The following is a 16,880-nucleotide window of genomic DNA, read 5'->3' as shown; positions in this document are numbered from 1 at the left end:
GCTTCTGCAAATGCCCGGGACTCTTGCAACGTCCCGAGCCTGCCTCTTGCAGGCTCAGGACACAACAACCGTAATTATTTTATAAAGCTTAGAATACAGTACCCCCCAGTACTATACCCTTTTCATAACTTTAAAACCAGTTTTAAATTCCACTTTTTTTGATCTTGCACATTTATGTTCTTAATATTGTTGTCCTTGATTTATTTATTCTTAAACTCACCATTTCTCCAAACATTTTAATCTTTCTCATAACATATTCATTGTTCTCTAGCAGGTTTTGCAAATCAATAATTTGTAATTATGCACTTTAATTTGTAATCCTTTTGCTCTGTTATCCTGTCTAATATATCTATATAACAGTTCCAACATTATAATAAATAATAAAGGGGATAAAGGACACCTCTGTCTTGTTCCCTTCTGGATTTCATGTGGTTTTGTAAAATCTCCATCTGAGCTTTTGGGAGTATATAGATGGACTTCAGACCCTGTATAAAACCTGCCTCAACTAGATCTCCCAAGAAAGCAGAACTCTTGAAACAGACATTGTCTCAAAAGGAACTTTTTATTGAGAGTTAGTGATGGCAAGAGAGCAAAGTAAGGTCTAAAGATTTGGCGCGTAAAGGACTACATCAAAAAGGCAATTCAAAACTCCTCCCCCCTCTGGCTGAAATCCAGCCAATTCACAGGTGCCACCGTATTATGAGAAGCTGAAGATTTAGTGCCCTTCTCAAGGTCTCTCTTGGTTTTGTTTCCCAACGGTTCCAGGCTCTGTTGTCTGGAGATAAGGCAGATGTTTTCAGGTCACATTCCTCTCACCCAGAGGGAGGGCATCTCGTACAGAGCAGAGCAAAGCAAAGCAAATAATAATCCCCATGCAAGCACCCTCCTCCAACAGTATAGCAAGCCCGAAAATACATAGGCAAAAGCAAGAAAGGGAGAAATGGAAGGATTAAAGGCAAATATATTTGAGGGGCTCTGACATTCCCCCCCCAATAGAAAGACAAATCCACCTGCAAAATAAAACAGGAAGGGGAAAAGGAAACAAAAATTAACACATTAATCAGGTTTATCTTGATAGCATGTATGGAAGCTTATGAGCAATCTAGGGGCCCTGACATGTTTTTTTATAAACCCATTCATTCTGTGAAGCAGGCAAGTCTTTCCAGGCCACTAAATACTGTGTGGACCCGTGATGTTTGCAAGAATCTAAAATATCTTTAATTTCAAACTGTTGCTCACCCTCAATCATAATAGGTTGAGGAGCCGGAGCGGTAATAGGTCGTGGTTTGGAGGTGGATTTGTCTCAAACTCTTAGGGAGTTCCAGCTCCACTGTAACAGGATTGATAATGCATTTAATAGGAAATGGACCAATAAACTTTGGCCTTAGTTTCTTTGATGGCTGCAATGACTGTAAAAATCTAGTGGAAAGATAAACTCTATCTCCAACATGGAAAGGTTTAGGTTCCATTCTTTTCTTGTCAGCCTGTGCCTTCTAAGCTTCCCTAGCCTCATCCAGGGCTGTCCTAACTACTGGCTAGATATTCTGCAATTAATGCACCCACTCCTTTAGGGAAGGAATGGTAGGTTCGTTGGCAGGCAACTCAGGCATAGGAAGGAAACTCTGGCCATTTGCCATTTGGAAAAGAGTGAACCAAGTATTGTACTGTATTGCATTGTTGTAAGCCACTTCAGCAAATCAGTCCAATTGTCCTGCTGATAATTAATAAAACAACAAAGATATTGTTCTAGAACTGAATTCATTTGTTCTGTCCCCCCACTTGTTTGAGGATGATGACTAGATGACAGTTCCTGATCCAAACCTAAAAAGTCCAGAAAGGCTTTCCAGAACTTAGAGGTGAATTGAACACCCCTATTGGATATTATGTGCTTTGGGGCACCATGAAGGTGCTAAATATGCTGCACAAACAATTTAGCCAAAGTCTTTGTGGTTGGGATCTTCTGACACAGGGTAAAATGGGTTTGTTTAGAAAACAAGTCAGTGACAATCCAAATGACAGTGTTTCCCTTACTTTCAGGTAGCTCCACAATAAAATCCATGGAGATTTCTCTCCAGGATGCTGAAGGGCTCACTACCAGCTGCAGGAGAACAGGCATTTTCCCTTGCCTATGTTTAGCAGCAGCACAAGTCGGGCAGCTGGCCACATAACTTTCAATAACCTTCCTTAAGGAAGGCCACCAAAATTGCCTCTTAAGTAGGTGAAAAGTTTTTACAAACCCAAAGTATCCTGCCATTTTTGAATTGTGACAGGTCTGCATGATTCTCAGTCTCTGATTTGCAGGCACATACAGCTTTCCTCCAACCCAAGCCAACCCATCTTGCACTGAGCAGAGATTTTTATGGCCGCTGAACCAGTCATCCTTCTCTAGCATCTTCTTGAATTCCCCAATCACCACATTATCTAACAGTGGGGGTTTCTTAGTCTGTGCCCTTGTAGTGTCTGGGGCAGCCAATTGCTGTTGGGAAAGTAGAGATTTAACCACTTCTGCCTTCCCACTGTTATATTGTGGCATTCGTGACAAAGCATCTCCCAGGAAGTTTTTCCCCCCTGGCAGATAGTGGATGGAGAAATTAAAAGGATGAAAGTGCTGGGCCCAGTGTGCCTATTTCAGAGACAACCTCCTGGGGTTTTTCAAAGCTTCAAGATTCTTATGATCAGTCCAGACCTGGAAAGGGATTTTACTCTCTTCTAAAAAATGCTTCCAAGTTAAGAGGGCCCATCTCACTGCATAGGCTTCCTTTTCCCAAGCAGCCCACCATTGTTCAGTCTCTGACAATTTTTTGGATGTGTAGGCACAGGGTTGTAACTGGCCCTGCTGGTTTTTCTGCAGTAACACTGCCTCCACCGACACATTGCTAGCATATGCCTGAATTACAAATGGCTTTTCCGGTTCTGGGTGTTTCAGCAACAGTTCCGTGGAAAAAAGTCTCTTAAGTTTCTGAAATGCGGCTTGGCATTCAGCTATCCATTTTAGTGGCTGGTCAGGTTTTGGCTTCCTCCCTATATTTTCAGTAAGTTTGTGATAGGGAGCATGATCTGAGCAAACAAGGGGATAAATTACCTGTAAAAGTTGGCGAACCCCAGAAAGCTCTGCAGTTACTTCCTAGTGTAGGGAAGGGTCCATTTCATGACAGCCCACACCTTGTCTGGGTCCATCTGCACCCCCTCGTGAGAAATACCATAGCCCAGATAGTCAATTCTATCCTTATGGAATTCACACTTTGAGAGCTTGGTGTACAATTTAGCAGTATGGAGATTCTTTAAGACCGCCCTGACTAATTTCACATGCTCAGCTTTAGTTTCGGTGTAAATCAGGATATCACCAAATACACCAGGACCCCCTTATACAGGTGTTCATGGAGAACCTCATCGATCAGTTGCTTGAACACTGCTGGGGCTCCCTGTAGCCCAAAAGGGAGCACCCTGAACTGGAAGCAACCTAATGGGCAGTTGAAAGCAGTCTTCCCTTAATCCCCCTCCTTAATCCTGATGTAATAATATGCTTCTCGCAGGTCTAACTTAGAAAAGATTTTTCCTTTTGCCAGGTGGGCTAACATGTCCCACATGAGTGGCAGGCGGTACACATTTTCTATGGATACCATGTTTAAACACATATAACCTTTGCAGAGTCGAAGAGACCCATCCTTCTTCTCTCTGAATAGAATAGGGGCTGCTACCCGAGATCTGGCAGGCTGGATGAACTCCTGGGCTAAATTCTTGTCGATGAACCTGCGGAGCTCATCTAATTCCCTAAGAGTCATTGAATACAGCTTCAGCTTTGGCAACTTAGCCTCAGGGTTGATCTCATAGGTCAGTGAGGGGGAAGCTCATCTGACCTCTTCTCACTGAAAACCTTGGCTAGATCTCGGTAGTCTTTCAGAATGCTCTGAAGCTCTTGCTCGCTCTGCACAGAGGCTAGTTCCTGCTTCAGACCCTCTATTCTATTTCCAGGCAACCTTGGGAGAGGCGCTCTCTTCCTTGGGAACCTTAGTCACTCCTCTCTCCAGTCGATTAGGGGGTTCCATTTCTTTAACCAAGTTAGCCCAAGAACCAAGGACCATTCCATGCCGGGAGCCACGATGAACACTAAAGTCTTTGAGTGGCTTCCTATGGTCAGTCCCAGGGGTTTGGTGACAAACCTTGCTGGGATGCCCCCTGCTATGGACCCATTAAGCTGGCAAAAAGTGATGGGGTTCTTGAGTTTTCTTATGGGCATGGCTATGGGGTCAATCAGCCCACTTACCAATGGATTGTCATCATAATCACTCCCCAACTCATTGTCCATTGGGGTTGGAGCTCTATCCCCTGCCTTTGGGTCTTGGGAGAGCTCCATGACCTCTGTGGACTTCAGGGCTGTGTCTTTCAAGCGCTGGGTGGATTTGCTTGGCTTCTCTCCAGAGGTGCAATCCGACTTCCTAACTGGGGTTTTGCTGTGGCACTCCGCAATGTGATGCCTTTCCTTGCCACAGTTGAAGCAGGCAGTGGAATGTGGTTGGGCTGCGGAAGCTGTGCCGGTCTCTCCCCTTCTCTCAGGCTTGCTTCATCTCCCCGATTTCACAGGATGGTACACGTTCCAGGTCTGGTCAATTTCCAACTCTTCAGTCAAAAGACACCATTCATAGAGACAAGCGGGTGCTCCATGAGCCACACAGGCATTGTACAGGTCGTCGTTTAGCCCTGTAGATCCTGGAAACAGCTTATCAGGATCTCTTCAGGCCAGTTCAGGAAGCAAGCAAAGTCTTGAAACTCCTTGGCTACTGGACAGTGCCCCTGTTTTATGGTTTCTATGTGATCCCTAGTTTTCTGCTCTCCAGGCAGTCTTCAAAATGGAGTCTCAGTGCAGTCGTGAAGTGGTTAACATTCAGAAGCTCAGGAGCATTGCAGTTATATAGGGTCACCATTCACCTGGCAGTGGTTTCTTCCAGGGCTAGGGAGATGACCTGGATCTTGACTGCGTCGTTGGGCAGATACCTCCCATACACTTTCATGTAGGACATGAGCCAGGAAAAAGCCCAACTGCTGAGGATCCCCATCGAATTTGACTACAAACGGAACCAGCTTTGGTTCCTCATGGGGAGTTTTCTCTCTGGGCGGTCATGGGGTCTGAGCTCTCTGGGGGTTTGCTTGCTGCCACAGTGCCGGTATAGCTTCTACTGTCTCTGTTACACCTGTGATCCCCACTGCCATCTCCATTATCACTGTCTCTCCTTCTCTACTTCCAACCTGCTCGGTCAGTTCTTCCTCTTTTTCTGGGCAGCTCAAGGATTTGGTTTTTAGATCCTCAAAAGCTTCCACCATGTAATGCATGGCTCACCTCAGGATCCCCTCCATAGGGTCTGACTGTGGGTCCAGATCATCATCATTGGAAAGCAGCTCCATCTTTTTTTTTTTTGCAAGTCTTTTTCCAACCTCTTTGGGTGAGAGTTACTTTTGTGGACCTTTCCTCCCAGTCCTCTCTCCTCCCAACACCAAGCAACCATCTCGGCCTTAAGGCATCTTTTAGGGCAGCAGATTCCTCTACCCAGGTGGAGGTGCCTCCTCCAAGATAAATCTGAGTGGCTGCCTCACTGCAGTCTTCGGTTTAAATTTCTCCCATTTCGCTACCATGTAGAGACATGCTGAACACAGCCCCACTCAGTAGGGCAGATGCCTCTCCAAGTGGGGCACTACTACAGACCTTGCTTTATGTAAGGACCTACCTCAACTAGATCTCCCAAGAAAGCAGAACTCTTGAAATAGGCATTGTCTCAAAAGAAACTTTAAATGAGAGTTAGTGATGGCAAGAGAGCAAAGCAAGGTTTGAGATTTGGCACGTAAAGGATTATATCAAAAAGGCAATTTAAAACTCCTCCCCCCAGTGTCCAACCATCTGGTTGAAATCCAGCCAATCCACAGGTGCCACTGTGTTATGAGAAGCTGGAGATTTAATACCCATCTCAAGGTCTTTCTCAGTTTTGTTTCCCAATGGTCCCAGGCTGTGTTGTCTGGAGATAAGGCAGATGTTTTCGGGTCACATTCCTCTTGCCCAGAGGGAGGACATTTTGTACAGAGCAGAGCAGAGCAGAGCAGAGCAGAGCAAAGCAAAGCAAAGCAAAGCAAAGCAAAGCAAAGCAAAGCAAAGCAAAGCAAAGCAAAGCAAAGCAAAGCAAAGCAAAGCAAATAATAATCCCCATGCAAGCACCCTCCCCCAACAGTATTGCAAATCCCGAAAATACATAGGCAAAAGCAAGAAAGGGAGAAATGGAAGGATTAAAGGCAAATACATTTGAGGGGCTCTGTCACCCAATCCAAATTCCATCTTTTCCAGTACTTCAAACATAAAGGCCCAGTTCAAGTTGTCAAATACTTTTTCTGCATCCAGAAAGTTTAATGCAACCCATTTGTTGCTATGTGGTTGTAAATATTCAATCATATTCAAATATTCAATTATATTCAAAATTACTCTTACATTAACTTTTAGTTGTTTTTTAGGTAAGAAACCACACTGGTCTTCATGTTTATAGTCGTGCAAAACCTTTTAAAGTCTTTCAGCTAAAATAGATGTAAAGAGTTTGTAATCATTATTAAGGAGAGAGATTGGCCTGCAATTCTTCATAGAAGTTAAATCCAGTCCATCTTTGGGTATTAAAGAAATGTAGGCATTTAATTGTTAAATTTAATTGATCACTTTTTCCTCTTTTTTTGCACATTATGTTTTTCTTTTTTGTTGTTAAGTTTGAATGTTTGCTTTTGTTTTGTTTCATTTTGTTTGTTTATTTTACTGTTCTGTATTTTTTATATGATTAAAATAATAAATAATATGAATCTGGCTATTGAATATCTATAGTTGGTATTTTACAAGACTAAAGAAGATTCCATTATTGTATAGTAAATTTCCTCCAAAATTAAATTATGATTGACCGTTTTTACCTAACAGAAAAAGTTTAAATTATTTGTTTGTTAATATAAAGATTACTTTATTTGATTTTTATTTTATCAACCAAGGATGGGAGTGTTTTACATAGTATAGAGTTTGGTTTTAACACATTACATTTGTATTTATTTTAAGAAATATGGAGGACTGTGAATAATTTGATTCTACCTTTTTGGAAGTCCTAAAATATTCATATTTTGTACTTGGGTATGGTACATCAACATTCGTAACAGATTTTTGAATTGCTTACCCACATAGATGTTTCATTTTCTTCCTCTAAGTAATTTAAGATTTGTAGAATGATATAAATGATAAGAAATTAATATTTATTTTCTTCAATCATATTCATGTGATTTTATTTCACATTTTCTTAATCTGAGTTTTTCTGCAAGGGAATACTGATGGGATCATCCAATGCAGGCCTAATAGCAGATGCAGTCATGCAATGACTTGAATACATAGCTCTACCCACCATCCAACCAAAATTCTGGACATGCTATGTCCCTGCCACCTTCGTCATCATCAAATGCTCCCAAATTGAAGAAACACATCACCTACTCAATAACATATTCCCTGGGATCAAGTTCATACACAAAGAGGAAACAGACAACAGACCCCCATTCCTCGACATTGACATAAGGAGACTAGACATTGGAGAACTGGAAACCTGTGTCTATTGCAAACCCATGCACATGGACCAGATCCTCAGCTTTGCAAACAACCATCCCACCACACACAAAAGAAACTGTGTCTCAGACCCACAACTTTTATATTCCTTTTTACTTTGGGGTTATGCCACTTTGCTTGGAGGAGGGAGGTTGCTCTGCCAGACTGTTGAGAGGTGGGAGGTCTGTCAGTGTTTCCTCCGCTTTGTTCTATACCCCTTTGATGCATCTGGGTGTGAACGGGAGAGGAATGTGCCCTGGGCCATCTGTCTTATCTCCACTCCAATGGGAGGAGGATGTGAGAAAACAAAACCCTGAGAACGGTGCCTGGGAATTGTGCTTATCACCTTGGTTCCCATAACAACTTCGCACTTGAGGATTGGATGAAATCAAACTGGACATTTGGCTATTGGGATGGGGTTTGTAAGGGATCCTTTAATGTAATGTTTTGTGTGGGAAAACATTAGATCTTGCTTTGCTCTTCTGCTATCACTGACTCTCAATAAAAGTTCCTTTTGAAACAATGCCTGTTTCAAGAGTTCTGCTTTCTTGGGAGGACTAGCTGAGGCAGGACCTTACATTAAGCAAGATCTAATGTTCCAGGTATGTCTAGGCACACCAAAACTCCCTTATATAGGTGCTCATGTAACACTCATTGATCAGCTGCATGAACACATGAAGGGAGCTTTGGTGTACCTGGATGATATATTAATCTACACTGAAATGAAGGCTGGTCAGGGCATCCTGAATAAACTCCAGGCAGCCAAACTATATGCAAAGCTGTCAAAATGTGAATTCCACAAAAAAATCTACTACCTGGCCTACCGGAACTCGCATGAAGGGATGGAGTTGGACCCGGAAAAAGTATGTGCCATTTTGGAATGGACGGCCCCCTGCACCAGAAAGCAACTACAGAGTTTCCTGGGCTTTGCGAACTTCTACCTGACAATTCATCCCTTCGTTTGCCCAGATTGTCCTACCTATCACAAACCTGTTAAAAACCAAAGGGGTTGATAAGCCAAAGCCCAGCCAGCCCCTGAAATGGACTACAGAGTGCCAATTGGCATTCAAAAAGCTAAAGAGTCTTTTCTCAGCAGAAATGAATTTAAAACATAATTCAAGCTGATGCCAGCGATGTTGCAGTGGGGGCTGTGTTACTCCAAGAAAATGAGGGCCAATTACAACCACGCATCTACACCTTCTGAAAATTATCAGAAACTGAACAGCGCTGGGTGGTCTGCGAAAAGGAAGCTTATGCACTGGGCCCTCCTCACCTGGAAGCACTTCTTAGAAGGGAGAAAAATCCATTTCCAAGTATGGACTGATCATAAAAACTTAGAAGCACTAAAAATGCCTAGGAAGCTGCCCCCCAAACAAGTGCTGTAGGCCCAACACTTCCACTGATTCAACTTTACCCTCCACTACTTGCCAGGAGGGAAGAATTTTCTAGCTGGTGCTCTATCCCAGTGGTTCTCAACCTGTGGGTCGGGACCCCATTTGGGGTCGATCGACCATTTCACGGGGGTCGCCAAGCAAGGCTGTCCTCCATTTTTTTTGTCCGCCTTTTTTTTGTCCGCCATTTTTCCCCCCTTTTCCGGCAGGTGCCTTACCTCCCTTGGGCTGGGCCAGCTGGTGGTCGGCCTGCTCCGTCTCTGCCGCTTGCCAGCTACGCCTCGGCCGGCGCAGGGGGCGGAACCACGCATGTGCGGCGCTCCCTGGCAGGGAAAGTCCTCGACTCACGACCGGTTGGGTAGTCCTCGACTTACGACCGGTTTAGTCCTCGACTTATGACCGGTTTAGTCCTCAACTTATGGCCGGTTTAGTCCTCGACTTACAACCGGTTGGGGTCGCGGCATTAAAAAGGTTGAGAACCACTGCTCTATCCAGAATGCTGCAGTATAACAGCACCAAAGCAGAAGTAGTCAAGCCTTTATTACCTACACAGCAATTGGTAGCCCCAGTGGTTACGAGATCACAAAAGAGAACACCCATGCCAGTGGACAGTGCTACCTCAACAGTGTTCAAACAAGCCTTAGAGAAAGACGAGTGGTTTTTAAAGCACAAAAATCTGTGTTTGATTCAGGATGGACTAGCATGGGTGGGGGGGCAAGTTGTATGTCCCAGCCACGCAAAGATTAAGAACTATGCAAGTCTCCCACAATTCCAAACTTGCAGGACATTTTGGATTTGTTAAAACACTACACCTAATAAAAAGGCAGTTTTGGTGGCCATCGCTGAAAAAAGACATTGAAAGATATGTCACCATCTGCCCTACATGTGCTATGGCAAAACAAAGGCAAGGAAAAAAGCCATTGAAAGCTATGTCACCACCTGCCCTATGTGTGCTGTGGAAAAATGAAGGCAAGGAAAAATGCCGGGTCTTTTGCAGCCGGTAGCAAGCACCCTGGAGAGAGATCTCTATGGACTTTATTATGGAACTGCTGGAGAGTGCAGGAAATACAATTAATTGGGTCATGACTGACCTGTTCTTAAAACAAGTCCATTTCATTCCATGCCAGAAGATTCCCAACTGCCAAGATCCTAGCTAGTTCATCCAACCCACATATTGATTGCATGGAGTCCCTCAGCACATAATTTCAGATAGGTGTGTCCAGTTTACCTCTAAGTTCTGGAGGGCCTTTTTGGACTTTTTGAGTATTGAACAAGGCTTGAGTTCTAGTCATCATCCTCAAACGAATGGGGGGACAGAATGAATGAACTCAGTTCTGGAGCAGTACCTTAGATGCTTCATTAACTACCAGCAAGACAATTGGACTGACCTCTTGCCATTTGCTGAAGTGGCATATAATAATGCTGTCCACCCCTTTCAAGTAGCCACTGGGCAGGTGTTCAAACCAATGCCTGAACTAGCAACCAATGAACCAACCATCCCTTCCTTAAGGAATGGTTGATTCAGTTGCAAAACACCTGGCCGGTAGTCAGGAAGGCTCTAGATAAAGCCAGGGATGCCTATAAAGCTCAAGTTGATAAGAAAAGAACAGAACCCAAACCTTTCTGTATTGGGGATAGAGTGTACTTATCCACTAGATTTCTGCCATCACTGTAACCTTCTAAAAAACTAGGGCCCAAGTTCGCAGGCCCCTTTCCCATTAAGCGCATCATAAACCCAGTCACTGTGGAATTGGAACTCCTTAAAACCCTATGGCAGGTTCACCCCATGTTTAATTGTAGCTTGCTGAAACCAGAAATAACCTCACCTTTAAAACCAAAAGCCACAGCCCATTATGGTAGAGGGTGAACAACACTTAGCTTTGTGTAGGCATCATGGGGCTGTCCAATATTTGGTGGCCTGGAAAAATCTACCACTTCTCAGAATGAATGGATTCACAAAAAGGATATTAGGGCCCCTAGACTACTTAAATGCTTCCATGAACGTTACCTTGATAAGCTTTATTGATCACCTCTTCCATTTTATTGTTTTCTCTCTCCTGCAGATGGATCTCCCATTCTTTTAGGGGGGTGCCATGTCAAACCCTCAACTTTTATATTCCTTTTTACTTTTGCGTTCTGCCATTTTGCTGGGAGGGGGAGGTTGCTCTGCCAGGCTGTTGGGAGGGGGGGAGGTCTGTCAGTGTTTCCTCCACTTTGTTCTATACCCCTTTGATGCATCTGGATGTTAACAGGAGAGGAATGAGCCCTGGGCCATCTGTCTTATCTCCACTACAATGGGAGGAGGATGCGAGGAAACAAAATACTGAGAATAGTGCCTGGGAACTGCACTTATCACCTCGGTTCCCATAACAACTTTGCACCTGATTTGACCATTGAGGTGGGGTTTGAAAGGGATGTTTTAATGTAATGTTTCACACAGGAAAACATTAGATTTTGCTTTGCTCTTCTGCTATCACTGACTCTCAATAAAAGTTCCTTTTGAAACAATGCCTGTTTCAAGAGTTCTGCTTTCTTGGGAGGACTAGCTGAGGCAGGACCTTACACTGTGTCCAGACTGTCTTCAGAAAGGCCAGGACACACTGCAGCACCACAACACTAAGAAAAGCAGACGAGAAATGGCTGCTTGACGACTTTGTCTGTAACAACTATCAAAAAAACTTTATATTCGACACACAGCACCCAAACCACAATATACCATATAGCCAACTACCACGCAAAAACTAACCCTATCATACACAAAAGGGGTATTGGAAATGACAGCCAGAATTCTCCAACCCCTAGGAATAACAATAGCCCAAAAACCCACAGCCACACTCTCCTGGGAATTATCCAGAACCAAAGACAAGATACAGAAGGATGAAAAAAACAATGTAATCTACAAAATCAACTGTAACCATTGTAACCAATTCTATGTGGGATAAACATCACCTAAATTAAAAACCAGGATCCACGAACAATCAAATGTCACAATCCCAAATCTTTAAACTCTACCCACACTGACATCAAACAATACCAGTTCGACTGGAGCAACACAAAAATCATTGGCCACGCTACCACCTGCCACGCTCATGAATTCATCGAAGCCTGGCACTCCACAAGCAATTCCATCAACAGACACATTGACCTACAACCAGCGTATGAGACAGCACCAACTTTCAACCAACCCACACAAGCCTCCCTCCCACCAGCAGTTCACCTCCCAATGACCCTGACCTGATGTAACTTCCCCATCACAAGACTCACTGATGACTCACACCTGACCCATCACAAGACACATCACAGACTCTCACTTGACGCACCCACACCTGAAGCCGTTATAAACAGAAGAACACTGACACTGACATCCCCTAAACTCTGCTGAAGATGTTATCCAATCTGGTAACGAAACCAACTCACAAGCTCAGAGAACGAACCTTCACCTTCATGAACAGCAATAACCAGTGGGGTTATTGAGAAGATGGACTTTATTCCTAAAATATCTTCTGTTCAGTTCATAGTTAACTTTGTATATCTTGGTAGAACTAATTTCACATAAGTGTTCAAACCAATATATTTTATCATATTTTATTCCATCATTCTGTTTCATTATAATGGCCTTTTTAGATGTATATGCTTCATTTAAATAATCATTAAGACTTGGATTTTTATTTATTTATTCTGAACTGAATTTCACAGATATGCCCAAAACATTTGAAATCAATGTGGCTGCTAAAAAAGAATAGTGCTTGATTTGTAATCAGGAATAATCAGCTGCTGAAATTTGGAATATGATCATACCTTATTTTCTGGTACAAAATAATTTGTTTCTTTAATAACTGTATACTATATATTGCTTCATATATTTTTATGGATAAAATATGCCATTGAAATTCCCACAGGATTATGTAAAAAGAAATTAATAAATATAGCTGTCTAATTTGTCTAAACACCAATGGTTGTGTATTCCATTTTACTATTAAATCAGGTAACTTGTGATCCTTTAGATTCTAGAAGCTTTTTAATTACCATTCCTACTGTCTGTCACCATGCCATGCTGGCTAGATGTAAGCATTGAAGTTCAGCAAAAAGGAAGTTTAAAAAAAAACAAACCTAATTTTCATTGAGTTAATCCCATCCCCACCTCCCACTACTATAAATCTTTTTCTCAGGTGTATAAAAATAATTCCAGATTAGGAATAGAATTTTTTTGCACTTGTTTCTGTACAATTATTCTTAAGACATTTATGAAGTATAATTGTTGAAGACCTTCATGATTTGGAATACAATCTACCATGCATTATCTTGCCTAAACCCTTCTTAAATAAATTAACGTCACCATTGTAGCTATATTGCCATATTTTATTTGAAGAATGTCTTAAACTGAGTTAAACTGCATAATATGTCTAAATTTCTTTTAAAGGTCACTTGAAAACTTTCCTTTGGCAACTAAATAAAAGTGACAGTGAATCCACAACAAGCAGTCTTTTCCTAATTAATTACACCTTGACATTTAATCTTAAATCTCTGAAAATTGTTGAATGCATAGATGTATTGGTATGTGCATGCATTAATACCTATAATGCTACAATAAATAAAATAGAAAAATAATAATTTCATAGAAACCATGTTTTTGTTTACAGGAAGGTGCAAAAAAGTATACTAAAACTGTGACAAACCTTTTTATATAGAAATATTTTTGGGCTATTATACAGATAGTCCTCAACTTGTGATCACAATTGAGTCCAAAATTCACGTTATTAAGTGAGCATTTGTTAAGTGAGTTTTGCCCCATTTTATGACCTTTCTTGCCACAGTTGTTAAATGAATCATTGCAGTTGTTCAGTTAATAATATTGTTATTAAATTAATCTGGATTCCCCATTGACTTTGCTTATCAGAAGGTCACAAAAGCTGATCACCTGATCCCTGGACACTGCAACTGTCATAAATATGAACCAGATGCCAAACATCCAAATTTTGATCACATGACATGGTCATAAATGTGAAAAATGGTCATAAATCCCTTTTTCCAGTGCCGTTGTAACTTTGAATCGTCACTAAATGAACAGTTGTAAGTCGAGGACTACCTGTATTGCCAGGAATATAAACTTTCTTGTATCACTTTGCTACAGGGCATAATGCAAGATGTGCAATTTCTTATCATGCCTCAAGGATTTATCTCTCAGTGCCCAGATCTTAATCGCAGTAAGTCCTCTAGTTTTTATGCCACAATATCCAGTATGATGGATCTTGTTTAATTTTTTATACACTAAGATTAGTTCTTAAAATGTATTGCTCTTCAGTGCAACTTGAGATTGAAAGGACAATCTTATGAATGTCTATAGAGTTGCTATTTGTATTAAGTTCAGTCAGCTTTGGTAGATATATACGATAGCAATTTTTTTGCTTAAAGGAAGTACAATGGGATCAATGCAGTGTTTGTAATTTCAGCATGCCCAACGTGTAATGACTTCCATGGTCTTGTGCAGAAAATAATGGAGTTGCAGGATATTTTAGCCAAAACATCTGCAAAGGTAATAAGCTCTTCAGAAGCTTTTTAGTGAACTGAATAACACTAACTTATTTCACTTAAACAACAACAAAAATTGATTTGAAGTGCAGTTTTTACACAAATCTAACGTTATTGAAAATCTAAGTAAAGCTTCTTTATGAACTACTTATAATATGTATATGTAATTATTGCATTCATTCATTGGAAGTATCAGGTAATTTACTCACATTGTGGTAACATTGTTGCTGTTAGTTTAAACTGATAAAATATAAGACATTTTTAATATCAGTGTTCTGAAAAATGATCCTAATTTGAAATATAATTGATTCAACAAATGAATATATGACTTGTTTTTAGCATTGTTATACCTAATAGCTTGGTCTTCTTGGATTAATTCTATATAATTAGATGATTATATTATTACCATTACTGTATTACTATATTAATTACCTGAAATGATAATTACATAGCCTCAATTATGCTAAGAAATTCCCTAAGTGCATGAAATTTTATTGTAAAATTGCCATTAAAAGCAAAAGAAAGAAGAAAAACTGAGAGAGAGAATAAGTTAATAAAAGTTATCTCTGTATACTATGTTAATTAGTTGGGGATCTGTTTATTATTCCATAAAGAAGAAATAACATTCTTTCAAAATATTGTGTGAAATATAGGAAACACCTAGTATACCTCTAAAGTAACAAAATGCATTGGCACATAATTGTGCAATTTGATATTTGATTCTTAAAATATTAACAGTAATGTTTAGAACAATTTCACTCCCTCCTAATAGTCAATTGGACATGCTACAAAATTTAAAGTGTTGAATTAGGTACTTATCATAAGAGAAAATGTAGCATATTCAAATTAGTGGTCATAAGAAGTTAAGACCTTTCCTTAACTGCTTTCATTTTTAGTTCAAGCTAGGATCAAAATTTCTGTTTTCATATTTAGCAATATTCTTCTGTAGATTGAGATGAATTACATAGTGAGCTTAATTTGTGAAGCCATATCTTTCTGCAGTTAACAAATCTCTTTCTGTAACCTAGCTGTCCCGAGCTGAGCAGAGGATGGATAAGTTGGATCAGTGCTATTGTGAAAGAACCTGCACTATGAAGGGTATCAGCTATAGAGAATTTGAATCTTGGACAGATGGCTGTAAGAACTGCACTTGCATGGTATGAGTGTAAATTTTAAAAAATTCTAGGACCTAATTGTATATTAAAAATGCTTATGTGTTTTGATAAAAAAAAAATTATCAAACCAAATTACTTAAAAGCAAAAGAAATCCTAGTGGCCAAAAAATTGCAGAATCTGTAATTAGGCCAACCAATGTTATAAAATCATATGCATAATTTTTATAAATTTTATTTACATTATAATATAAGTTGTAGATTCTCTTTTAAAATGTTGCATCATGCTTTTAGACGAATATTTTTGATGAAATAGAGCTATTCTAATATTCTAATGCTGGGAAATATCAGAATCAGCAAAAGTATTGCCCTTCCAGCCTGTTCTCCCTGTGGGTGATGTTTGTTTATTTATAGCTTTTATATGGCTTTCCAATTCACAACATGACTTGGGTAGCACTAAAAGAACCAATAGAAAAAATAAGACAAAATAACAGTACTAGGTATAACGAAGGTATAACTATTAAAAAGCCAAAAGGGGCTCAAATTTGTTAAATGTCACCAGAAGGGAATTCATTCTAAACCAAATGCCTGAGGAAATAGCCTGATCTACTCTGTTACAATGAATAATAGGATTTATGGTCAGAATGTATTAAAATATGGCTAAAGCTTATAGAAAATAGAAACTTGAGTGACAGGTTAATAAAGCAAAGAAATAAGTGTAACAAATTCATTTCATTTCAGTGGAACTGATATAAGGAGTATGTTAAAAATAGCAGATGGCTTTAGGATCAGTTCACAATTATACTATATTTTATGCTGTAGGATAGTGGTTCTCAACCTTTCTAATGCCGCGACCCCATAATACAGTTCCCCATGTTGTGGTGACCCCCAACCAGTTATACATCGCCGGGTGCCAGGGGCGTGGCCAAGTGGGTGTGGCCACCAAGTGGGTGTGGCCACCATGTTGTGGTGACCCCCAACCATAAAATTATTTTCGTTGCTACTTCATAACTGTAATTTTGCTACTGTTATGAATAGTAATGTAAATATCGAGGACTTCCGGTGGCAGGCGATTTCGTCGGTCGCAGCTGTTTGCTGCCTCCCGCCTGTTTTGCGTAAAAGCCGGTTTGACAGCTAGCATCTGCTGTCAAACGGCTTGATACCTTTCCCCTGGGCATAAGGGGATAGGTGAGCTGCCCGGGGTAGGAGTTGAGTTCCCGAGTCGTCCTATATGGACGATGTAGGCGA

General features: G+C 40.7%; 1 protein-coding gene across 1 annotated transcript in view; it reads left to right on the top strand.

The window, feature by feature from the left end:
• Positions 1-16,880, top strand: part of NELL2 (neural EGFL like 2) — a 164,369-nt gene that overhangs the window by 63,386 nt on the left and 84,103 nt on the right. Inside the window, exons 6-8 of the mRNA XM_015816908.1 lie at positions 14,123-14,195; positions 14,442-14,524; positions 15,549-15,677. Of these exons, the coding sequence (XP_015672394.1) occupies positions 14,123-14,195; positions 14,442-14,524; positions 15,549-15,677 (285 nt within the window). The remainder of the gene's footprint in view (positions 1-14,122; positions 14,196-14,441; positions 14,525-15,548; positions 15,678-16,880) is intronic.

This window comes from Protobothrops mucrosquamatus, unplaced genomic scaffold (genome assembly GCF_001527695.2).
Source record: "Protobothrops mucrosquamatus isolate PMUCROS unplaced genomic scaffold, P.Mucros_1.0 scaffold526, whole genome shotgun sequence".
NCBI classification, from domain to species: Eukaryota; Metazoa; Chordata; class Lepidosauria; order Squamata; family Viperidae; genus Protobothrops; species Protobothrops mucrosquamatus.
The sequence above is the reverse complement of the archived record's forward strand: the minus strand, read 5'-3'. Positions and strand labels throughout refer to the sequence as shown.